Below are 26,195 nucleotides of genomic sequence, written 5' to 3' on the forward strand. Positions count from 1 at the left end.
GCCCCATGCCTCTGTCTCCCCCTCCCCTCGTTCCCATATCAATACATAGATGATGGACTGTGTAGTTAATAGCGGTCATTTATGAATAATGGCCCCAGTTCTCCTTTGTGGGGAGGGTCTGCTTACCAGACAGAGACCCCCTGTGCTCTCTTTAGAGGGAGGGAGAATGAAAGAGGGAACGATGAGTTGACGTGAAAGAAAAAGGGAGACACTGAGAGAGAGAGGCCAAAAAAAGAGAAGGATGACAGAGAAATAGAGATGAAGAGATATACACACAGAGAGCAGGAAGAGTTCAAATAAATAAACTATTAGAGAAAAATGTCTAAATGGTCAGCTACAGACATACTACAGCCACTCAACCCTCAATCTCAATCTTAACATATGATACTCTTGATGATTTGAAACAGCAGGATATAGTGTAAGTTTTGCTAAAGAAGCTAGCTGAGATGTTAGTGGGAGAGGGAGGAGAAGTGACAGAGGAGGAAGGATAGAACAAGCACAAGGGAGAGATCGGGGGCCCTTTCATCACAACAAGGAGCGAGGCCCACGAAAATAATCACATTCCCCCAACCCACCCCCCATGCTGGACAGATGTGGCTTGGGACTGGTGTGAGGGGCACACACAGGGGCTATAATATATCTTTCATACGCGTGCTAACAGCTGTGCGTGGCAGACATGGGCCCTTTCTCCCCATCTCACGCTAGCCCCAGAGAGATATGCTAATGACGCGGGACCCAGCTGAATGAAGCCACTATCTCCTCCGGGGCCGAGACTGCCGAGGGCTGACCACACTGCCAGCTCCTAATTGGGATGTCTGGTGGAGATGATTTTTTTGTGCGGCACCAGTTTTGGTGAGCTTTTGTGTCTCTTTCAATTTCAGGGCCCCTCTGGCAAAAAAATAAGCCTGTTTTGTACGTGTTGTTCAACTTTCAGAAAAGACACTTTCTGGTAAAAGCTGACATGTGATGATGTGTTGTTCTTGGTTTTTGACTCACGTCGATTCATTTGCTACACAATGTGCGTAGTTTCAGAATGAGTATTTATGGGACTGTGAGCATAGCTAGACAGTGCCTCTATATATAGTTAAATGTGACTCATTATGAAGTTCAATAGATCAACAACAAGCATGGTTTAAAAATCATTTATTGGAAAGTCATATCTCAGCCATTTGGTGCAACACAAGGAAAAACTAGATTTCTTATCCTTCTGGTTGTTTCTTCTGAAAACAATAAATTCATTAAGTGTGTAATCCCATAACCTAGGCATTACACACTACGCCCTTGCGTGAATTTAACAAGGCAAAACACAGACAGAAAGGTACAAAGTTTGGCAGGCAGAAAGGACAACTTAGACAAGGAAATCAACTGTGATTGATTTAAAAGTCCTGGGTTATAAATAAGTTATGATAGCTTTCTGAAGTCTTGTCTTAGACACACGTTCATTTTGACATGCTTATTTTCAATGCATACATTTTGAAACACAGTGAGATTTATTTCAACAATACATGACTGGCCAAGGAATCACTTCAAAAGTCCCTCAAATGCTTTTAATTTATTTTGGCACCGGATTTAAGTATTTCATAATCAATGTATATGCACTTGATACTTAATCTAAAAAAGCTGACAATTGAAACAGTCTGTTATTTATGCTATTTATGTGTATTGTGTATTATGTATGTGTGTGTGTGTGTGTGTGTGTGTGTGTATGCGTGTGTGTATGTGTGTGTGTATGCGTGTGTGTATTTTCATTCTGAGGCACATATGGGTCCCAGTTGGCCTTAGCGGTAGCGCTGGTTCCGTTGGCGTGAAGCTGCTTTGGTCTCGTTCAAATACATGTTCACATACGATGTGATGAGGTCATCAATTTTATAGCCCTTTAAGACACAGAGTCCACAATAAATCGCCAGATAAGAAAAGGGAAATGTCAGGAAGCTATAATTCATCTTCCCAGCTAAATTCCAGTCATTGTATAAAAAATTTAAATGATATGCATTTGGCAGATGAAGAAAGCAGGGCCTCTTACCAGAGATGTTTCACAGAGGAGCTTGTTCCCCCCCACTAGACTGCCCACTGTCATGTGGAAGTATGTGCTTCCACTGCGCCAGTTGGCAATCTTGTTGTAAGGGTGTGAAGCCAGAATCTCCTGCAGAGAACCAGTATTTTAACACACTCGTCTCACAGAAAGTGTAAGTAAGATAATTGCGGAGAAAATACATAAATTCAGTTATGAGACAGCTTGGGTATTTTCTCAGCTTTCCTGTACCTTAGTTTTAGGGTGCATGACGATGACGCCTTGTCTGCCAATGGCCAGCCTCACAATATCGGGGTATTTGGGTTCAGATGTTTGCTGTTAAGTTGAAGACATGCATTTAGTACTGATGATGATGCCAAATGACTAGTGGGAAAAGTGCGTTGCCTTTAGTCGTGTGCTGTGTCATACCTTAACTTCAAAGAAAGCACAGCCGAACGTGGTCCATTTGGCGATCACCTTGAGGAACGCCACTGCTGCATCCTCAACAGTCATGGCAGCTTGCTTGTTGTAAGATAATGTAATTTGCTGAAAAGGCACAGAATAGAACACACTTCTATCAATTATTAGGTCAAGACCAAACAAACAAGATTTTGGAGATGTATTATCCAGTGGGATGAACATGAGGAAAGCATGCATGTTTCACATGCTGAAATATTTCAGTATCATGTCAGTATATTGCTTAGACAGCCTGTGCATATTCCATGTGCTGTAGTTTTCACATCATGATCCCAAGACTTAACTATATCTTGACAATGCTCTCCTCGATCACCCCTTAACTTCACTCTATCTCCTTAGCCTTCGCCACGATCTTAGCCCCATGTTGAGCTCTGGCCCTAGCTCTCTCACCTTCTTCCATTCATCAGCAGACAAGGCCTTGAGCATGTCGTGGGGCACCAGCTCCTTCAGCATCTTGGGGATCATGAGAAGCTGGCTCTGGTCAGTATCAGCCTTCACCCTGAACAGCAGGCCGGCCAGGCGTATCAGGTCCTCCTTGGCGGTTTGGTGGTAGCCTCTCAGGTACTTAGGGAGCTCCTGCAAAGGACATAACACATTTCAAGATGATCCACACACCAAAGAGCTCCCATTCACAACGATTAGTAGTGACATTTCGAGCCGTGCTGCGTTTTCCTCTTGGATACTGATATGGTAGATCCTGCACCCATACAACACTGCCCTTGAGAGGTGTGTGTTCTTGCACCGCTTAATCATGCATTTCAAGAAATGAACACAGAAGACTACATGTCCCATCATGCTCTGGCCTGCATGTGGCATTGTGGGTAAGGTAGGAACAAGCGGCGGCACCTGAGGGAAGTGGAAAATGACGTCGGCCTCCAGGTCTCTCCCAGGGACAACATTGAACCACAGCTTCCTCATGAAGAACACCTGATACTGCACATTCACTGGTGCTGCACCTGCCAGTCAAAAACATCATGACAGTCAAACACACATTCAGTTATCACTCATAACAGTCTAGAAATAATACATTTGTTTAATCTCCCCTTTGATAAGTCTCTAAACAAGGTAGACCAATGTCTTTAACATATTTACTCCAACAAGGAGCTTGATAATTGAAGATAATAATAAAGAACATGATTAGCCTTTGTTCCCATTCAGGTTAAAAATGGGGCTGTTAAGTTCTCTTCTCTGACTGTATAGACTATTTCAATCTGTTCCAAGAAGAGATTTGAAACGTTCAAAACCAACACAGACTTTAAAATGGAAATTAATCGGGCTTTAGCTTCATTTTCTACCAAATGGCAACTTTAAAACATTTATTTGCGTTTGTCTCTATCTTACCATTAGCCTCATTAGCTCAATGATGTTTTCTGTGCCACCGGACATGCGTTGGGGAGGCACGTTTGTTTAGGCTGTTGAAAGGGTTCATAGAAGACTGATAGAAGAAAAACTAGAAGTGCTAAGCCCTCACCTTCTCTGACCCTCTTTGCCGTCTTGGAATAATCTGTGATCTGTCTCAGGCTGTCGAAGAAGTAGTCGGTGTCGTTCAAGCTGAGGACCTAGACAGAGAGCACAGAGTTAAATCACTTTCCTAAGATGTTTTTATGAGCTAAGCACAGATGGCTTCACAGGTCTGTCCCAACCTGGCACAGGTCTGTCTCTAGCAAACTGAGGGCCAGAACGCTTCAGGCATGTTTGTCTCGCAACGTGCACGAGGTATGTACAAACAGGCCGCACTTGGGAAAAAACTCAGAATGCCTGTCGCAGGAGATGAATATGGCAACTTGCACTTTCTGATGTCATGCATAAACATTCATAGGAGGGTCAGGGGAAAGTGAAGTGGGACTTTCATGTTAAAAGATGGGAGAAGTGTAAAATGCGCTTAATTAGGTATTTCCTGTATGTATGAAAGCTGCTAATCAAAGCACATGTCTGCAGCGAAATACTTCCATCTGGTAAAAGCAGGTGTTAATCCAAAATACAGTTAAATGTGTCAATAAGAGGAATTCAAAGCACCAGGTTTGCATCTTTGTAGCCTACTTTATCAAATGCAACCTTAACTTTCACTTTCACGATATTCACTTAAAATGGCCTACTTGCTAGATCTTCCATGACCTACATGCACAAGTAGTTTGAGTAGAACTAGTCTTCATTATCTCCCTACTTGTTGACATCTTATCATGTATTGCATTTTTTCATGAACGCTAAACATTTGATTCTTTTTAATGTTGTCATCAGGGCAGACTCGGTGTGAGTTTGACTGAGTATTTTGCCGACAGCGCATGAGGCCAGAGCTAAATCAGTCACACAAAGTGAGCAGCTGAATCAGGCCAAAGTTAATTAATTAAAGATAGATCAATAGATCAGAAATGAACACTGATGGCATGCGACTAATTTATTCAATTTCACTTCAATGGAGAGCCTTCACCCATTTCAGAGTTCCTGCCTTGACACAGCTTCCCACTACCTATGCCACCAACGACCTCCAGCCCACTGTGTGTGACTGTCATTTCCAGAAGCTCACGTAATCGGAATCTGTTAACTGCAGGGACGCACCTTGTCAGGGGTTTTTATGAACATGTTGAAGCCCTCTGCCGACATCAGCTCCAGTTTGGTGGCGATTGTACGGGTCAGGTCCTTGATCTTGGTGTGGGGGCCCACTTCAAAGATCTGAGCAGTGAAGAGACATAAAACATGTCTATACACTCATACATGTAAATCAGTCCCAGAGACAAATATGGGAAAACATTTACAAAGCATCTTTCCAATGTGCATTCTAACTGCAGAGAATCTAGAGATAGCATTTTTGGATAGTATAATGCATTGAGCTGTTGCAAAAATGTTTTAGTGTTTTTTGTTGTTTTGTTATATATGTTTTGTAAGTGTTTTTTGTAAGTCTAAACAATCCAGTTTTGTCACTTTTTTGTAGGATCATTTTAACCAATGGACCAACCATTCATTTGATCAGTGATCACGGCTTACCGCTGAGGAGTCGTTGGGGAAGTTGACCTTGTGTAAAATTTGGAAGCTGCTCTGCTGGACTGCATCTAGCTCCACCTGGTGTGGAGGGAACTTCCTGGGCTCTGCCCTGTCCAGGAGAGAGAAAGGGAGAGAGAGAGAGAGTGAGGGAGATAGAGAGAGGGTAAATAGCTTCAGTATATAGGCACCGGAGTGAGAAACAGAAATGGAATCCAGATCCAGCTGTAGATCACGTATTGCATGCATGAGAGCAGAAACATGCACACACACAAGCACACAGACCAATAAACTAAGATCTTTTAAAAAATGTGAATGAAGAAGTTCAATCATATGGAACAGACTGTACCCCACACCTTAGGCTACTGCTGTTGTGCACCTTGTCTAAATCTTCCCAGACTGACCTAATGTTTACAACTACATAAAAAAACAAAACCACACATCAACAGCACGTCCGGTCCAATGGACAGGGAGGGTCAGTGGGACGTGACATCAGCTCAGACACATGCTGTGACTGTGATGACCATGTGCTCCGCCATCCATCAAGCAAACTGACTGTTTCCTGGCACGCGCGCGGATCTCGGGCGAAAGGGCACCCACACCGAGGAAATGCCACCAGGAAGGAGGGATGTCCAAGCGGCACAGAGGCCATTTAAGTAGCACTGCTGGAGAACAACTGCTTATAGTAGGAGGAATCAATCAGGGCTCTTTGGCTCAACATGTTCCATGTGAGAGGTCTATTTAAAAGCCAGTGTGACCCTGTCAATGAAGAAGTCATTGTATTCCAACTTCCTTCAAAGACACTGTATTAAATCATGTGTTATACAAAATTATAAAAAAAATCATGCAGTTTCCACCCTAACTTATTTTGGTCATTCATTTGATGAGTTTATAATGTGCAGTAAACTCATTGCCATATTATTTATTGTTATGGAGGAATAGAGATCTTCTTTTTCTGTCTTCATGCTATATTCGGTTTGGACAAAAGCATCTGCCAAATCCCATAACCATTACCATATTCAATCATTCACTCATTCATTCACTCATTCATTCATTCATTCATTCATCTCAGCCCATTCTGTGTCCTCTCACCTCAGTGAGGCCTGCAGTCTCTGCAGGCATTCGGTGGCCATTGGGTCTCTGCGGCGCGTCTCCAGGAAGCGCTGGGCGTGTTTGAACAGAATGTTGCTGGGGGGGAAGAGGCCACAGCACAGCCACAGGAGATGCCAGCCGTGCTCCACGCTGTGCCTGAGAGGTGGAGGCAGAGAGAGAGAGAATGAGAGAGAAAAACAGAAAAAGAAAGATAGGGCAAGGTCAGGAAGTGCACACAAGTGAGCAACAGTAAGATACATTGAGTTCAAGCAGAGAATGTTATCAACAAACGTTTCACAACAGTAGCCATAACCTTGCTGAAGGCGTAATACTGTAACATTATAGCTGTGCTGCAGCTACAGGTGTAGTGAATGTGCTGTCCATGTGTTCTAAATATGGTCATCTAGCTGTTGTGCACTCTACAGCCTCTGTCTGGTCCAGACTGTGCACTGTTAAGCACCAGTCATTCAGTAGTCAGTATGCTGGGTAGTAAGTGAGGAAGCCTGAGCTCTTAAGGGAAGGGAAGAGAATGGGGCAGAAGAGGGATGGAGGTCATCTCTTTCACAGATCACTGAAGGCCAGCTGGACACTGCACTGTCAAACAACCACAGGGGAATTTACAGCTGAAGCAACGAGCAACTTTATTTAGGTTTCTCATTAAGAGAAACCATAATGTACTGTTTTCGATGGGAAAAAATGTCAAGTCTTGCCACCCCATTTCAAATTGACTGAAATATGTCTTGCTAGAAAGAGTTTACAAAGTTTACATTTATAGTCTGTGATATTTCATCAGCACGAGTAAAATATTCAGATTAGCAAATGTTCTGTTTAAAAGTAGCTTAGTGTTTCAGTGCAGTGACGGCTTATAAGTGTTTCTGCACGCAGTAGGAGTTAAACCAGTGGCTTTAGGATTTCTGCTAACACACTAATTGAGCCACTGGATCGAGAAGGATAATACCTAGAAAAGCAGTAGAACAACAGAAAACATGCACAGCATTTCAGTTCATGACCTTGTGATTAGAAGGTTCAATGGGCCTTCAAGTGGTGGACAAAGTGACTAGCAGAGTACAATGAGCCACTCATAATTCAAAGCTAAAGGTGTCTGTGTGCTATAATTACAGCCTGGCCTGGCTAGGGTTTTGCCTTGCTCATCCATTTTTTATGTAGTTCTAAGGCTGACGTTCAGTCATTTCATGCCGCATTGTGTATAAGCTGCAGGACTGTTTTATGCAAGTTAAAAGAAGAAAAAACATTAATACCATATTTACTGCCCCAGTGTATTAACTGAGAAATAGCTAAAAACATTGAGCAAAATCAATGTATAAGCCGCGGCCAATAGTTGGGACATTGCGGTACTACATGGGCATGATGTACCAAACACAACTACTATCCAACACTATGAGTGCATGTTTCAATTCTGACACAACGCGCAGATGGAGATGTATTGCTGTGCGCCTCTCGGCCACACTTCTCCACTGTCCCTGACCCCGCGTGGACGCGTACCTGTTGTTGTTGCTGGTCATCTGCTTCATGATTTGGCAGTAGATCTCGTCCCGCAGCTCCTCGTGCTTGGTGGCCCCTCCGAAGATGATGTCGGTGAGTTCCAGAGGGCTCTGCTGCTGTCTGGTGGGGTAGTCGCCCATGTACTTCAGGATAGGTGCACGGCATAGGGGTCAAGAGAAATATTGCTCATGTGTGGTCTATTGGTCAAATTTGATGTACAGTGTTTTGGGAAAAAATGTGACATGGTCTATAGGTTTCTCTGAGGAATATAGCTATGTCAATTCACATACGTCGAAGCTCAGATAATAAAGTTGGAGCTATATATAGTAAGTGCACATGGTTTCCCAGGGAACTATGTGATTCTCTTGCATGTGTGTGTGTGTGTGTGTGTGTGTGTGTTTGAGAGAGCATATGTCTGCAGATGTACACAAAATCCAATCATGGTGTGTATGTTGTGTGTAGTGTCTTAAGCTGCTGGAACCTTGAATTTCCCCTTGGGGATCAATAAAGTATCTATCTATATATATATCTATCACACTCAAACACATGTAATGTATGTCCATAATAAGCCTGTGTACATGAAAATGGATGCATCCTGTTAAGTATACATTTACATTTTTAACACCACACGCAGTTGAGGACACACGTGCACAGACGGTATGCTGAGGGTCTTTACTAGAGTATTGTATTGGGGCGTAAACTGTTTGCTCCCCATATGTGAAGGATATCAGTGAAAGCCTGGCAGGCACGGTGGCTGGGCTCTGGGTTGCCAAGCAGTTTCTTCAGCAGCGCCTGTCTGATGGGCTCCCTGGAGTTCACCCACAGCCTCTCAGGGGCAGCGCCCTTAGACATCACCTGCTTGTTCACATCCGTAGTCGGTGGCCTGCACAAACAGGTAGAGACCGTTATTACGGTTGGTTATTGGCAGTGGCAGTGTAGTGGTTAAAGAGCTGGGCTAGCGTGCAGTGGCCTGGAAGTGGTCGGTTCAAGTCCTGGCTTCAACCGTTGTCCCCTTGAGCAAAGCACTTAACCCCAAGTTGCTCCAAGAACAATGTAATGACAATGTGATCCCTTGTAATATAATTTACATATGTTAGTCACTGTGGACAAAAACTGTCTGCTAAATGAAATATAATGTAATGTTATTTTCATGCACTGGCTGGCATAGGTGGTCTTATTTCCCTTCCCTGATGCTGTTGAGATGAGTACAGAGAGTCATGCTACAGTATGATTACCTGAAGTACTGGAGGGAGTACTCTTTGAGTGTGAATAGAGCCAGTCTCTCCGTGCTAGTGCCCCTGAGAGTGGCATTGATCGCGTTCTTCCTCTGATCTGGGGACAGTGTTATCAAGCTCTGTGTGGAGACAACACATAGCCAAAGTGTCAGTCAGAGTCAGTGGTTGCATGTCACACACCTTAATCACACACCTTAAAACTGTGAATCACTGACAGCAAAAGAGAATGGTTGAGAAAATACTGTGAGATATTCATTTCAACCAGATAAATGAATTAAGTTGAATAAATAGAATAGGATTTCTGAAAGTATACTGTATTTCATTCTACTTTACAAATATATCAGTTATCTGTTATAGCTCGTCCCAGAGGGGCAACTAAACACTCACTATGATCTCATTAGTGGGCTTGGTAAGCGTGGGCAGAACCAGGATGGCATCAGATGGCACTGCGCCAATCTGGCCCGTCTTATCATTCTTGCCCTTGTACCATCCCCGCTCTGGTGAGAACTCGTCATCTTTGATGAGGAGGATGAGCTCCCCCTTCTTGAAGCTGAGGAAGGTGGTGTCCTCTGAAGGAGACAAATCAAGAGGTCACTACTAACCATCACAAGTCAACAGGGAAATGTAAAAGTGCTCTGGATTGAGAATACTAGCCAATGCCAATGAACAGAGATCAAGTCAAAGAAATACAAACAGATTTAAGATGGATAATCATCATGATGAAAAATGTTACTGAAACATAATTCATATGTTTTTTTTAATTACTATTTATTTTATATATTTTTGGGGCGTTTTGCCTTTGGACAGTGAAGAGAAACCAGAAGCCATTGTGAGACAGCTTGTTTGAACCAAACAGATTTCAATCAATTCTAACTGACTTTTTGTCACAAATGTTGTCACTTATGTTGCTATGTCCGTAATGTGTGAATAAAATGAAAAGAATCTGCGGTCGCTCACCTTGTTTAACAGACTCCTGCAGGGTGACTGCATACTGTGAGCGTTCTCTAAGGCCACCCAAAAACATGGTGACCACCTCTGCTATGTCTGCAGCATTGATTGCATTCAGCATAAAGTCACCTTTCAAGGTCAGGAGACACACAGACTGACCAAAGCCCTTTCCTTCCCTGGAAAAGGGGAGAGAGGGAGTTGGTGGTGTGGGTAGAGCTGTCTATTGGGAACTTGGCCGTGTATACTGTATCATGACATGATGGTACATATTTCCACATCACATTTTTGAAAGTATGATAGTGATAGTATTATAGTGTGACAGTGATAGTATGGAGAACACGCCAAATAAGTTATTATACACCATATAAGGCCAGGAGGATCTGCACTTTTTAAACTGCATTTATGACATAAATGTTACTGTAACACCCAACAGCATTTTGGTGCCATTAATTCAAAATGTCATAAATTAAAAATGAAAACTGTATTTGTTTTTTTTTTAAATCAATACAGTGATTCTCAAAACCAATACGGTACCTCATGGTGTTGACCCCGGTGACCTCAGGGTAGGTCAGCTGCAGAACCTTTTTCTCCTTGTCATCCAGGAATGTTATGCCCGTCCAGTTTATGGCCAGGATGAATTTATTTTTGGGTAGATCTTGTCCTGTGAAAGAATGAGAAAAGCTACAGTATGTATTCAAACTCTACAAATTAATTGCAGAGCACTGCCCATTTTTACATGGTGTCATGTGCTTATATAATATGTAAATAATGGCAACTCTTTTGTACATTAGTAATGCCATATCAAATAACCACCAAGACAGCCTATTGAGAAAAGTAGTGGAATAGTGTACACTGTATTGTAAATCCATTTTGTAAACTGTTGAGATTACCTGAGAATCTGACCACCTCAAAGTATTTGGAGAACAACAAGGGCCACTTCTGTTTGGCATAGTCCACCACCTCTGCCCTCACCACAGGAGCCCTCTTTTTAGAGTTTATATATGGCCCCTAGCAAACAACATGTCACACATCAATTAAACAGCCTCTCCGTGTTATTACACCCACAGGCTTAGAGACTAGGTTAATGATCTACTCTGGTTGGGCTGTTAACCGTTGCTAACAGCTCATTTATGCACAGTAAGGTGAACAGAAGAGCATGCCAAAGTTCTGAGGTAGCAACACATTCACGCTATGGGAAATGTTTGGAAGGGATGTTTTTGCTGTGAAGAAATATGAATAGACAAGCAGTTTCGAAAGACAGTGTCCACAAGCTAATGGTGTTAAGCTTTGGCAGGTTTGTAACATTGCTCTGGGGCAGAGTAATCTGGCTCAGATCACATCTCATTAAAATGCTCTCATATCTGCCTCAGTGCTGGGAAAGTTGCTGTGTGGGACACTAGTGGGACTTCTTTTTAAAAATATCAGCCTGTATTTCAAAACCAGACCAAGAACATTAAAACTCTTTCACAACCTTGTCTCATTTCCAAACCCACTGCACTGTTAAATATCAAGCAACCTTAAAACAACAACAACCAACCAGATGTACAAGTTGTACTCTTCTAAAAGTGTCTTCTCACCTCCATGTGTGCCGCACTGACCATCTGGACCCACTTCTCCTCCGTCTTGGCCTCCAGCAGGGTGGAGTTGATGCACTCCTCCACCACACTCTTGGCCTTCTCCATGCTGGTGTCCGCGCCATGCTGCACAAAGAAGTGCTTCGCTGCCAGCTGGATTAAATCGTCCTCCTAAAAGAACATCAAAGGGTAGTAGGTTTAGCCCTGGGATTAGTGACCCGTGACAGCATGAATTGACATGAAAAAGTGCACAGAATTGTAGTGCTTGGTATTTGAATAATTAAAGGCACTTGAGGCTTTTACTGATAACATCTGACCTTTGTTCCCATCATAAATGATTTCTTCCCTTCCCTGAAACCAGGAGGCAATATAGGAAACGTCTCCCTACCTTATCGCACTGGTACTCTCTAAACTTGAGGCCACGGATGACTTGTCTGTAGATGAGGTCGGTGCTGATGGCGTCCTCGGAGCAGTCGTGCCACGGGGTGAAGACCTCCTTGCGGAAGTACAGACGCCAGGGGGCGTGCTGCTCCTGCCCGCCCTTCCGCTTCACTTCCTGCTCACACTGAGAGATGGCGTCCATCAAGTGGTCGCGAGCGTTGCCCAGCGACCACACCTAGGGACACCAGAGATGACCAGAGGCAGATTCAGTGACTGAGCTTGAGTACCCTAGTAGCACGTTCTGTCGTGATCTGAAATGCAGAGACAACACAAGGCGATCGATCCCTGGGGGTGCCTCCCAAGCTCACCTTGTCGTACAGTGCCATGTAGAGAGAGAAGCCAAAGATGTCGTAGAGTTTCAGCTTCTTGGAGAGTGTTTTGCAGATCTCCACAGATGTGGTGGCAGAGTCTACGGGCATGTTGAGGATGCGGCCATCCATGAGGGTGATCGAAATGGCCATGGGCTTCTTGGCTTTGGTTGCCTGTGTGAGAACAATGGATGAGTGAGCACCTTGGATTTCAAAACATTCACTCCAGTTTCGGAGACATTTGTAAGTGAGCCCCGATTGGTTTCTCATTTGTCGTAAGCTGCTTGAAACATTTTGTGGCGTTCAGGGCCTCTCTGTCCAGGTCTCACCTGCAGCTCCAGCCAGCTGGGTGGCTCTCCTCGCACGCCATTGGCCATGGTCCTCCTGAGCCTCTCAGCGCAATAGGGGGCATATTCCTTGGGCCCAGAGCGGATGAAGTTTTGAAGGTACTACAGGAAGAAGGTGCGGCGTTAGAAAGGGCCTTATATTAAGGTACAAACTGAAAGACTCAAATGAGAAAACAAAGTTAATAATATCACTCTAGAAATGATGGGGTTTATGATCCAAATATATTCAAGACAATTGGGATTTCACTCCTTGGTACTGTAGGCCATCTGGTCATGATTAAGCTAGACCTTTTGTACCAAGCAAGCCCTGGTTAAACATTTTCCGATAGTTGAAGCACAGTGGTATGGAGGACCTCAGGCTCTAGGAGGAACCTCTATCTCGCTGGTTGCGCTGACCTTGATAAAGCGCTCAGTTGGGGGGAAGATGCCCAGGCAGAGCGACAGCAGGATCCAGCCTCGGTAGAAGCTGCTGCGGATGGCATTCTCCTGAAGCTGCTTGCAGATCTGACAGTAGATCTCATCCCTGTGTACCAATTCAAATTGACACAATGAATGTGTAATTATTATTTAGGAGCAAAAATACCCAAACACCTGATTGTACACATAAATCAAGCTCTTTGACTCATGAGAGGTCATCTGTAATCCTAATTCTGAAGAATTGAGTCTCAAGGGGAGCACATTTTAAAATATGGTCTGCTGAACCAAATACAGTAGATCTTCTTTTTGTCCATACCATGTTATAGCAATAGCAGAGACAGCCAGCAGACAATGTACCTGAGATCGCGCCTGACAATGCCATAACCCACGATGAGGTGGAGCTTCTCCAAGGATGTCAGGGGTCGATCAAGGGAGAAACCCTCACCGCCCACCATGTCCTCCTCGCTTAGCGTCTGCAACGTGCGGGTTTTGGTCCTGGTTGCGGGGTTGCTGTCCACCTCATCCTCAGCCTGCATGGAAAAACATTTCAAAGCTGAGACAGTGACTAAGAAACGAGCTTGAAGTATGTCCATCGAATACGGACATGGATCTTACCTCCTCTGAGATCATGGATGGCTTTCGGCGACTCAAGTTTGGCGCGGCGGAGACCTTTCTGTTGGGGCCGCCCTGCTCGGGGGCGGTGGAGACCTTGCGGTTCTTGCTGAGCATGTCGGTGAACATGGAGCCCTTTCTGGCTTTGGGCTCCTCGGGAAGGGAGGAACCTTTGCGGCTGAGAATGACCTCCTCGGGCATGGAGGAGTCCTTGCGGCGGGAGATCAGGTTGGTGAACATGGAACCCTTTCTGGCGTTCTCCACAGGCGCCGTGGAGATCTTTCGCAAGTTTGCATTTACCGCCCTCTGCAAGACAAGAAGGTGACACATGAACCACGGCAGAAACCAAAACCAAAACCAAAACAACACTCATTAACCCCTAGGTTCAAGCAATATATCAAAGATGGCAGCAAACATGGTGAAGAAGTGAAGTCCTTCTCAGGAATGTTCTTCTCAGGTGTCATTACAGGTCACAACAAGAACACAGATGCACAACATACACAACACACACACGCACACACACACACACACACACACACACACCTGGTTCATGCCAATCATGTGACTGAGGCGTCTGTTCTGTCTCTCGGCTAAATCTGATTGCAGTGAGAGTCCAGCATCCAGGGGCCCGTTTCTGCGGGCCTGCTGACGGGCCTTGGGCTCTGGGAGATCCCCCATGAACCTCAGAATGAGCCACCACACCGTCTTAGCAGCCTGCAACAGCCAGCACAAACAGCCATAGTGAAAATAATGAAAAGAGAATGAATACATAATAATGATCAAAACTTCACTAGAGGACTTTTTAAAACAATAACAACAATCATTTATTTTTAGAGTGCTTTTCAAGACACTCAGACACTTTACAATTTTGTGCAACATTAACACATATGGTTTAAGACGGTTCTTCAAAGCAATTTTAACAGGTAAATTCTTAATACGCAACCAAGCAGACACACACAAAAGACTACAATTTGAGTCGTAAGATACACCCTCAATGTGCTGTTAGCTGGGTTTGAGTAAGTTCAATATGCACAAGTGTGAGTGGTGTCCATGTCCCATACCAGCACGTCTCCCTCTTCGTCGTGGTAGAGCAGGGGCTGATTTAGCCTCCGGCGGATGTGTGTGGCTGTGGCAGCGCCCTGGAAGTACATGGCGGCGAACTTGGAGAAGGAATACTCGTCCAGGTCGTCGTCGTAGTCCTCCTCGGGCAGGTCCTCCGCGATGGGAGTCTCGTCCAGGTCGATCTCCTCCAGCGCTACGCGCTGCCCCTCGAGGTCCTGGGAGCAGAACCCACGACATCATCATCAGAGCTACAGAGCGTTCTAAAAGCTATGGACTAAGTACTGTTAAATCAAAAGCATGAGATTCAAATGAAATCTACTGATATTAAATCCAGAGAAACCACAGTGTTCATGAGGCTGGAGGCTTAATCTCAAACACCTCAACTCTCAAATTGTAGACAGCAACATTATCTAAAACTTTTACTGTAATGAAAATGTCAGTGAGAAAGATTGTCAGTGAGAATTATTGTTATGTTACACCCAGTCCTCCTTCCACTAGGTTTGAAAAGTATATGCCTCCCCTGCGGGCAGACTGGTGCACTGTGCACACACACACACACACACACACACACCTCACCTTAAATGGTACAGGGGCTTTGCCCTCTTGCCCTCCCACCATAGGGGGCAGGAAACCAAAGATGTCATCCATTGCCTCGTCCATTGTCTGGTCATTCTCATTGAAGGATTGTAATTGGGCGGCCTCTTGCTCTCGCTTGTGCCGCAGAATGTCCTCCAATCGTCTCTGTCGCTCCCTGGCAGCCAGCTCCTCATTCCTTCTATCCTGTGCCGACAAGTGGGCCTGGGTGGAGCACAGGAAAGCAGCCCACGGTCAGGAAAACAGAATGAACCAGGCCCCAGTAAAGAGAGCCCTGGGGCCACTGACACTGAGACAATACTGGCAGGCTATTGCCCATTATCATGTGACAGTATCTTTTCAGGAGCAGACAGAGGCATTTACATAGCACATATATTACACACATTCATACATAGGCCTACATATATATACACATACAGTACAAACATATAGAACTTACATACATACAGAGGCTTACGTACATACATACAGTACGAACATATTGCACATACAAGCACATAGAGAATTGACTTAATTGCTCCCACAGGAGACGTAGCTATCATCATCACCTCCTCTACAGCTCATGAAAATGGGACACGAAAGAGAAAGGAACAGAGAGTCACGTACATCCCTCTTCCTCTTCTTGACAGCCTTGCGGGCCAGCATGCCCCGGGTGTGTGCCTGCAGGACGATGACGGCTGCCCGCTGCCGCTCATACTCCCGGCGGACGCCGAATCCGCGGATGTGCTTTTGGATGACCAGAGCGGCGTTGCGCTTCCGCTCGTAATGGGCGCGCATCTGCCTGCTGCGCACCTGAGCCTGCAGCCGCGAAAAGCCCAGGCGCACCTGTCGGAGGTATGCAATCCGTATGTTAACAGACAACCGCCTATTGAGCATGAGATGATACAACTTAGTATAGACTGCAGGGTGCAACACTATTGATAGGTGATATTCAGACAAACGGATACCCAGTACATGTCTGTGCCATGTATTTCAACACATATCTAGAAATGGCCGTAAGCATTACATAAGTGAAGAAACATCAGATTAAACTGCTACAGAGTGAAACGATGAATTGCTGGTTTTAGTGGTCAGTGTTACAATGCTTTGGCTTTCATGTTGTCCACAGCGCAATAGCTCACCACTCTGAACTTCTTGCGGCCTTTGTGGCCACGCCAGTACTTCTGTAGGACCAGAGCAGCGGCCCTCTTCCGTAGAAAGTTCCTCCTGTAAACAACCAACAGCAGGAGCATTGTTATCGTGGCCACAGATCAGCTAGGAGAGAGCGGTTTAGCCTCTATACAGCAGCAGCATTAGGGATGATGGAGGATGGGGTCTCACCTGTACTTGTAGCCCCTTAGGACTCTCTGGATGATGAGGGCTTTGTAGTGCAGGGCATAGTCTCTCGCCAGCTCCAGATCAGTGTCATGGACGTCCTGTGGTTGGAGAGCATTGGAATTTAATGGAATTTAATCGGAACTTATGAATAAATAAATAAACTAGAAATGCAATTCCAAGGAATTACCAGTGCATGAAAATGCAAAAAATTATAGATAGATAATGTAGATATGGCTACTAAGGTGTAGCTAGGGTAAACATGGTGGTTGCATAGTTTAAAGAGAGTTGATAGTGTTTAGGTAGACATTTTAAAGCTTAAACATTCCTGTTCTAACTTAACTAATGATTTCTAACATTCTAAAATGTTAACTATGCTAACAATGATAACCAGGTTGATTGGTTTACCTGGCTAATGATATCTAGCAGTAATGCTAAAAATGTTAACTATGCTAACTATGCTAACAATGCTAACCATGTTGATTAGCTAACTTAGCTAATCATTTTTAGCAGTTATGCTAAAAATGCTAACAATGCTAACAATGTGAACTATGGTAACAATGCTAACCAGGTTGATTAGCTAACTTAGCTAATCATTTTTAGCAGTTATGCTAAAAATGCTAACTATGCTAACAATGCTAACCATGCTAACTAGCTAACTTGGTACTGAGGACTTTTAATTTGAAACATTTGCTGATGGGGTATCCATGGCTGCCACTATCAGGAATAAAGAAGTTACTGTAGTAAAATCAGGTTGGTTGCTATGGAAACGGTCATGAACGCTTAATTTTGATGGTTGCTATGTTGGTTGCTAGGTGCATGGAGGTCTCATGTAGTTGACTGGAGGCATAGTTGATGATAACTGACAGTTGGAATGGTTGAACAGATAAATAGTTGAGTAGTTTCAATGGTTAAATGATTTAATAGTGTATTATTGCAGTGAGGACTTTTATTTTGAAACAGTTGTGGACAGAGGAAACAGTTAACAGGATATGTAGCTAACTTAGCTAATCATTTTTAACAGTTATGCTAAAAATGCTAACAATGCTAACAATGTGAACTATGGTAACAATGCTAACCAGGTTGATTAGCTAACTTAGCTAATCATTTTTAGCAGTTATGCTAAAAATGCTAACTATGCTAACAATGCTAACCATGCTAACTAGCTAACTTGGTACTGAGGACTTTTAATTTGAAACATTTGCTGATGGGGTATCCATGGCTGCCACTATCAGGAATGAAGAAGTTACTGTAGTAAAATCAGGTTGGTTGCTATGGAAACGGTCATGAACGCTTAATTTTGATGGTTGCTATGTTGGTTGCTAGGTGCATGGAGGTCTCATGTAGTTGACTGGAGGCATAGTTGATGATAACTGACAGTTGGAATGGTTGAACAGTTAAATAGTTGAGTAGTTTCAGTGGTTAAATGATTTAATAGTGTATTATTGCAGTGAGGACTTTTATTTTGAAACAGTTGTGGACAGAGGAAACAGTTAACAGGCCTGGCCACCTGGCAGAAGATTCTAATTGCCCTATTATGATGTCATAATCACAATGTTAAGTCTATGGGGAAATTGTCATTTTAATTAATTAATAGTTCAAAAAGTATAAAAGTTACAAAGTTGAAAAATACAAAGCCCGGATGGCCTAAGTAAGACCTACGCAGCGCAGTTTGAATGAAGTTTCTACGTTAAACGGTTGAAGCTCCATTAAGTGCGTTAGAAGAAGAAGAATAATAAGAAGTTTTGGAATAACAGTACAGTGCATTTTCATGCACTGTAATAAGAAGACTTGGAATAACAGTACAGTGCATTTTCATGCACTGTAATAATAAGAAGAAGCAGAAGACCGAGGAAGAACAGTACAGTGCATTTTCATGCACTGTAATTACTAAATGAATATTATAAAGGAATAAAGGATTGAGTGTGTGAGTGAATGTGGGTGAAACAAATGAGACAATAGAGATCACCAGAGGAAGAAATGCATGAGAATATAAAAAAACTGTAATGACCAAAAATGCCCCAATGTCATGCTACCATTTTGACAAGCCTCTGGAATGGACAAAGCGGAACTGGCGTACCTTCAGAAAGATCTTGGCCTTTCCAACCTTCCAGTCATCTTTACCAGTCAAGATGTGGTTACAGATCCATTTGCTGCACTCTTGGGCCGTCTCCTGTGTGACACAACAGAGAACCAGAAGCGCCCCGGCCAGTCATGCACTGATTGGGAAATACCTAAATATCAAAACAAGAACTATGAGGGAGAACGTTCCACTTACAGTTTTGGGGTCACACTCTGCGCTGTTGAGCAGCACGCGGTAGCGGTCGAGGAACTCCTGGAAAGTGTGGCGTATGGGGTAGCCAGCCTTGCGGATGCGGATGGTCTCCATCATGCCCGAGTAGCGCAGCTGTCTCATGCACAGCTCCCTGTCAAACAGCTACCACAAACACACGGCATGAGGACAGCACAGCAAACACCAGCAACAACAACTGCAAAAAGACGTTTGTCCTGATTTAAGCTTTATTTTATTCCATGTTTTGAGTTTTTGGTAAATGTACAACATTTTGCTGCTGTTTTTCTTCAAAGCAACTTCTGGAGATTTGTAACAGGTGAGTGTCTAACCTGGGTCACTAATGGCTATAGCACAATACTTCTACAGTAAAGTATTGGCATCCCTCAAACTAAAGTGGTATTCTTTGGGTATCCTATGAGTTATTGTTGTTGTTGTTGATGTTGTTGTTGGGTGACTTTAGAATGTAATGTGGGGCTGAAGAACAGAGTGCTGTGGCATTACAACATAAAAGGCTCCCAGTCTGTGGGAGAAAGGGAAACGACCCTGACGAAGATGACACAAAGAGTTATGACTCGTTACAAGTACAGAGTTCAATTCCAGGATTAAATTGCATTTTGGATGGCAATTTTCTACAGCGAGCCAAAGCTAAGATGTAATCCTTGTCTAGGAAACAGTCCCACAGTGCAACAGTTTGTCATTTTGTTGGCAGGCACATCGTTGAATGAAAAAATCTTGGTCAAGGGAGTGCTTTTATTAACATTGATATATTAGTTATCTTAAAATTTGACGCATAGAAAATTACACCACGAGGTCAGTTGACCAAAATGTTTGGTGATCCGAAATGTTTCAACATGTTAGTGTGTGCTATAACCAAAACAACATGTTGCAAATTAGATATGGTTCGGTGGATGTTACCATGGGTTTTTTGAAGTCGTTAGGCTTGATGCAGCGGATAAAGTAGGGCTGGCAGGCCATCAGTGTCTTCATCAAGGCATCCAGAGACTGGCGGAACTGACCACACAGAGTTGGCACTCGCTTCTTATTGTCTGCTGTTTGCTGTAGAAAACGGAGGCCATTTTGTCATTAGACAAAATTAGACTGCGATGTGGCTTGAAATGAATGTAATATCATATTAGATACAGTTTATTACTGTTACATTATATATTAGAATATACAGACTCCGTCTGTCTTGAGAGATGAACTCACCCGTAAGGAGTGGCTGGGAGTCACAATCAGTTTGTGGTTGCCAGTGTTCTTGGCGTTGTTGATGAGAGGTGAGAGGTCGCGGCGGAAGATGTCCTTCAGGAGCTTGTTGCTGGACTTCTCAACCAGCTGGATGAGGTCAGAGCTCAGGGCATCCCTGTTCTTCTCCAGGAAGCCTAAGCATACAGATATCTCATCATCACCACATGAACACAGTACATCTAACACTACACAGGGGCAAAGACCACTCAGCACTTTCAGTTCAAATGTGTCATGGTTTACCTTTTGAGTCGTAGTATACAACCCCAGCGAAATGTTGGATCCCAAACTTTGTATCGTGGTTGTTCTTTGGAGAGATGTAGATGTTGCTCTTTCCATGCATTTGGTTTAGCTTACTCAGCAAGGTGGTGTCTGTGCCCTATGAATGTATTTATTAACAGTTCAGTCATAATTATGCCAGGTTGGCTCTGTTATTTCACTTCTGTGTACATAATTCCAACATGTCTAATATATTTTATGCATCATATTACACAATATGATGCTATATTTTAAAACGATACAAACAAAAATAATTATCACACCATTCTGTCTTCCTTACTTATCAGTATTTAAATATCAGTATAAAACAATGTTCAGTATGCTAATATGCACTAAAGTAAGTATGTGTGGGTCATACATCTGTGCATTCATGCACCGTAGCTGGCATGTCTGACCTTAGGGAAATGACTCTCTTCGTCGATCAGTGCCAGGACATTGAGGGACTTGTTGGCCAGGACGTCCAGTGTGCGCTGGTTGTCGTTGTATTCGATGAGCGTCCAGTTGATGTTTTCACGGGCGTACTCCTCCTGCTCCAGCTTGAAGACGTGCTTCACAAAGAACTGCTGCAGCTGCTCATTGGCAAAGTTGATGCACAGCTGCTCAAAGCTGTAAACAGCCCACACACACAAACAGTCAGACAGACACAGACACACACACAGTGGTACAGACATCCACACATAACAACAAGGGAGCATGGTGGTCAAGGCTGTGTTTTGCTGTCCCTCTAAAATCTGTCACAAGGACACATTCAATACTGGATCCCAACAAATTATCACAAGTTAACTGTATTACATACCTGTTCAGGGTGAAGTTCTCAAAACCAAAAATGTCCAAGAGGCCAATGGATGTAGGTTTGTCCTCTGGAATGGGCTTGGAAATGGCACTGTTAATCTTCTCCACAACCCATATAAACATCTTCCCATAGATTGCCTAAAAGATGGGATGTCTACATGTAAGCTGACTCCTTATTTGACAGCAACAACAAATACTGTAGGTGATAACAGTAACTCTCTGAAGAGACAATCTGTGGTGGTGTTTATGTAGAGTGCAATGTAGAAAGTACTGGATGTATGCTTACAGTGTGTGTATATATATATATATATATATATATATATATATATATATATATATATATATATATATATATGAATGTATAAAGGAAATCTTTATATAATTTAATTATCCGTTCATTTTAGGTATGAATGCATATGTTATTAAAGAAATGTCTGTTCATTAATGCATATGTTATTAAAGACATTGCACTTAATTAATGCATATGTTATTAAAGAAAGCTGTGAGGATTTTAACACAAATTGCACATTTATTATTATTTGGTATCTACCGTAATTTCCCGACTATTAGCCGCGGCTTATACATTGATTTTGCAAAATTTCTTCCACTATGAGGTTAATACAGGGGGGCAGCTAATATGGTGTTAATATGGTTTTGTTTCTTTTAACTTGCATAAAATACTGTCCTGCGGCTTATACACAATGCGGCTTATATGCGGGAAATTACTGTACCTCTAGAGCACGAGAAATGTCATTACTGATCAATCCTTTAAAACAAGTACATGACAATAAACTTGAACTTGAACTTGAACTTGAACTAAAGCAGCTGTCAGTTCACTGCAGCTCTAGGTCCCACCTTCACAAACGCATCCCGGCCAGCCAGAGCCTGCTGTGAGTTCAGTGGCTTAGAGACGCTCTCCCTGTTGGTCATAAAGGACCTTTGAGTCAGCGCCACATCCAGAGACTTAGTATCAACCTGTGAACAAGAGGGAAATGGGAGACGGTTTCACCACTTAGAATAACACAAAGAATAACACAGGGAGAGAGAGATCAATCATCAACGATGAGCTCAAAGGAGAAAAAAGATGAGTGAATTATTGTACCTCCAGCAGCTTGGCAACCATGGTGAAATGAGCCGATGAATTGATATCACAGCTCTCCAAGTTATTTAGGATGGTAGCTTAAAACCAAACAAACAAACAAACAATGATGCCAACGTACATCAGACTGTCTGAACGAAAAAAGCACTGAATGGGCACATGCCCAGCACACACAGAGAGCTAGTGTGTCTGTACCTTCAAAGTCCACATTGCCCAGGTGCAATATGGCAGCCAAGAGCTTGTTGATCTCCCAGGAGTCATTCTCTGTGAAGGTGAGGATCTTCATGGCCGAACGAAAGTGAGCGTACTCTTGTATGTCATCCCTGCCCTCACAGGAAGTGCATTTACCCTGCCATCACCACACACACCCAAGTCAGTACTCCTACAACTGCATTTCTAATCAGTTATATTCAAGATACACTATACCTGCATATCACAAGGCTATCAGAATCTTTCTTATGAAGTTGTCAAACAAAATGTAAACTAATACCAAGCTATCAAATACCGGTATAAGAGTAAAAGACAAAAAACATGCATTGTCAGTATGTAGTCGTAACAAAAGAAACGCATGAGGTGATTAGCCCAGCAAGTTAGCTTCATGTGTTGTCGGTTGTTCCATTACCATGGTCAGGTAGTTGTATTCGGCGGCTGTTCCAAGAGACAGGATCTTCTTCTGATCAGCTGACATGCCCAGCAGCATGCAGTAGAAGATGTGGTAGTTCCGCTCATCCGCAGCCTGACCAGACAGAACGCACAGTCAGAGGAAAGTTGTTATGAAGATTGATATTTACCAAAAATAAGTTTAATGTCAAGTAACACAACCTCCACATGTCCAAAAATCCACCTACAATTACTTAGACTGGACAACAGGATACCTTTAAGGTCATTTTTTTCAGTTTGCACTCTGTGTAGTTACTGCCTTTTTGCTTTGTAGCAAAGGGCCTTTTTTGGCAGCCTCGCTCCCACTAACTCTATGAATGACACATTATTCGCAAAGGACTTCCATCTCTCACCTGGTGACAGACTCTGGACTTCTCCAACAGGTACTGCTCAACGCTGGCGCTCTCAATAGCTCCTCCCTTAGTAAAGCTGATGTCGATGTATTTTCCAAACCGACTGGAGTTATCATTACGGACAGTCTTTGCATTCCCAAAGGCTAGAGAAGCGTTAGGTAAACATGAGACTCTACAACAATGTTATCACACCCAACAATACAGCAAAGATAACCACCAATCTGATATAACTGGAGAAGTGCTTCCTTATCGGAAGCGCTTCCTTATTATGGAGAAGGTATTGAGTAATACATGAGGATTGATAATCTGATGTTCTAAAGTTTAGAGTTTGAACTGTTTGAACAGTTACTAATAACAATACCGTATTGATCGGATAAAATGTCTGGGTTTTTCTTCTTCCCTACAAAAGAGGAATAAGAACAGCAGTGGTAATGCCGATAGAGTCCTACCCTCTAGTATGGGGTTGGCCTCCAGAACCTGCTGCTCAATCCAGGAGCGCTGGCCACTGACAGCTGCCAGGAACTGCAGCATCAGCTTGGTGCTCTCTGTCTTTCCAGCTCCCGACTCCCCACTTCAAAGCCACACAGAGAGAGGCATCAGTATCACACTCATTACGACCTGACACTGCTGAGCTGCTTCTCAAAACCAATATGTCCCTTCGCCTCATGCCTTGCCTTGTTCCCTTGTTCCACAGGGAATTTGGCATGGCCTACTGTAGTGGAATAGTAGTAAGAGAATAGTAAATGTAATGAGATTCAGAAAGTAAAATTCCTTTCATTTTGTGTCACTTAGAGAAAGGAAAACATAATGTGTGGAACAATATGTTGGTTTAAAAAATTAAATGAAGTAGATGAGCTTCTCCACATAGCTTTCAATCATGGTAAAGGCAAAAACATCCTCCAGCTATTGATGTTGTAGCACTATCTAGAAGTAAATCTCAGCTGCTGAAGCGTGTGGCATGTGGCAACAACAGAAAGCACAAGCAGCCTTTGAGGAAGACTTTGCTTCATTTGGACAAACAGGACGTGATGAGTAGAGGCTTGTTGGAGCCTGACCTTATGACACAGCACTGGTCTTTACGGTTGCGGCGCATGTTGAAGAAACAGCTGTCGGCCACAGCGAACACGTGCGGCGGCAGCTCGCCCAGCCGACGGTCCGTGTACAAGTGCACCTGCTCCGGCGTATACAGGGGCAACAGTTGGTACGGGTTCACTGCCACCAGAATAGAGCCAGTGTATGTCTGAGTGAGAGAGAGAGAGAGAGAGAGAGAGAGAGAGAGAGAGAGAGAGAGAGTGAGAGAGAGAGAAAGAGAGTGAGAGAGAGAGAGAAAGAGAGAGAGAAAGAGAGAGAGAGAGAGGGAAAGAGATAGAGAGGGAAAGAGAGAGAGAGGACATCTGTAATAGTGGCACTGTCATGTCTGTTAATGGTAGATTAACGCATTAGCGCGAGAGCTTTTCAAAGCAACTTTGAGGTTGAAGGGGAATAGACAGGCCTCAGGGCTAACAGCTGTAATCGATGGGGACCGACATGCGCCATTTTATGAGGGAGCTCAAGTCAATGAAACTCAAAACCTTTCTCATCTGATCCCTGCCCAGATCTTGATGACAGGGCGATCCTGTTGTAATGATAAGCTTTATAGTGACTCATTCGCTGACCTGTGGAACTCATACAATTTTTGCCAGGATACTATCTGTTTTCCCCCACAGAGAAGACCTTATCTATCTATCTCCATGGAAACAAACAAATCCATGATTATGAACATGATCCATGATTTTCTTTCAGGAAATGTCCTCCTTTGTATGTCACTTTGGATAGAAGACATACAGTACATGCAGCTAAATGAATAAATGTAAATAGGCATCTGAATATCACTGGATGGACATGGAGGGACATGCGGACTAATAAACACTATGATCAAACCTCAAAAGTACAACTCAGCACCCAGACCATTCCCAAGGGTCTTCATGCAGACAAGACTGATATGACTTACATAGATGGTGCCCTCTTTGTGTCGCACCAGCAGGTTCCGGAGGAGCCCCGCCTCGTTCAGGTCCCCTAGTCGGATCATGTCATCGACCCCATTGATGGAGGTGGGATGCATGGTCTTCAGGGTGCTCTCCAGCTTTTTTGTGAGCTTGTGCTCCTGTGAAGACCCACAGCAAAAAGGTTACACCCCCAAAAAGATACATGGGTGAATGCTGGCATGCTACTGCAGTTTAGCATGACTTACCTTTCCCTCATCATCAAGCAGCTGAAGGTCCCCCCTTTCAGACAGCTTGACCTGGGCTCCAATGGGCACCCCGATGCCCGAATCGATCCAGACATAATCTCCCTTAGGACCAGTTTGAAATCAAGGGTTAAGTGTGATATCTGATTATTTCTTGCATACCACAGATATGTTTACGAGCAGTGGGCAGTAGAAACTACTTAACTTAACTGAACAGTACAATTTGAATGTGAACTCTATTCAGATTGAAACTATAACATTTAACTTGACTTCATAATGTAATGACTATGACTATAACATACTAAAGTTCACCTTTTGAAGGATGACCATGGCTGAAGT

At 43.5% G+C, this 26,195-nt stretch overlaps 1 protein-coding gene across 1 annotated transcript; it reads right to left on the reverse strand.

The window, feature by feature from the left end:
• Nucleotides 1-1,216: 1,216 nt before the first annotated feature.
• On the reverse strand, nt 1,217-26,186 carry LOC134101627 (unconventional myosin-VIIb). The gene is made up of 47 exons (XM_062555333.1): nt 26,169-26,186; nt 25,860-25,961; nt 25,620-25,772; nt 24,685-24,869; nt 24,079-24,200; nt 23,630-23,772; nt 23,239-23,352; nt 22,812-22,965; nt 22,620-22,696; nt 22,373-22,492; nt 21,522-21,655; nt 21,121-21,331; nt 20,690-20,825; nt 20,481-20,583; nt 20,120-20,261; nt 19,190-19,348; nt 18,992-19,084; nt 16,918-17,012; nt 16,719-16,803; nt 16,204-16,422; nt 15,580-15,801; nt 15,003-15,218; nt 14,485-14,655; nt 13,945-14,247; nt 13,687-13,859; nt 13,309-13,435; nt 12,895-13,014; nt 12,566-12,739; nt 12,205-12,432; nt 11,820-11,987; nt 11,133-11,250; nt 10,777-10,903; nt 10,252-10,418; nt 9,682-9,863; nt 9,295-9,413; nt 8,788-8,942; nt 8,054-8,213; nt 6,557-6,706; nt 5,471-5,576; nt 5,045-5,158; nt 3,960-4,047; nt 3,335-3,444; nt 2,879-3,064; nt 2,441-2,557; nt 2,264-2,347; nt 2,024-2,143; nt 1,217-1,874 (listed from the first exon to the last, which is right to left on the reverse strand). The coding sequence occupies exons 1-47, from the start codon at nt 26,184-26,186 to the stop codon at nt 1,779-1,781; spliced, it is 6,666 nt and encodes a 2,221-aa protein (XP_062411317.1). The 3' UTR covers nt 1,217-1,778.
• Nucleotides 26,187-26,195: the final 9 nt, after the last annotated feature.

Source organism: Sardina pilchardus, chromosome 15, assembly GCF_963854185.1.
Source record: "Sardina pilchardus chromosome 15, fSarPil1.1, whole genome shotgun sequence".
Taxonomy (NCBI): Eukaryota; Metazoa; Chordata; class Actinopteri; order Clupeiformes; family Clupeidae; genus Sardina; species Sardina pilchardus.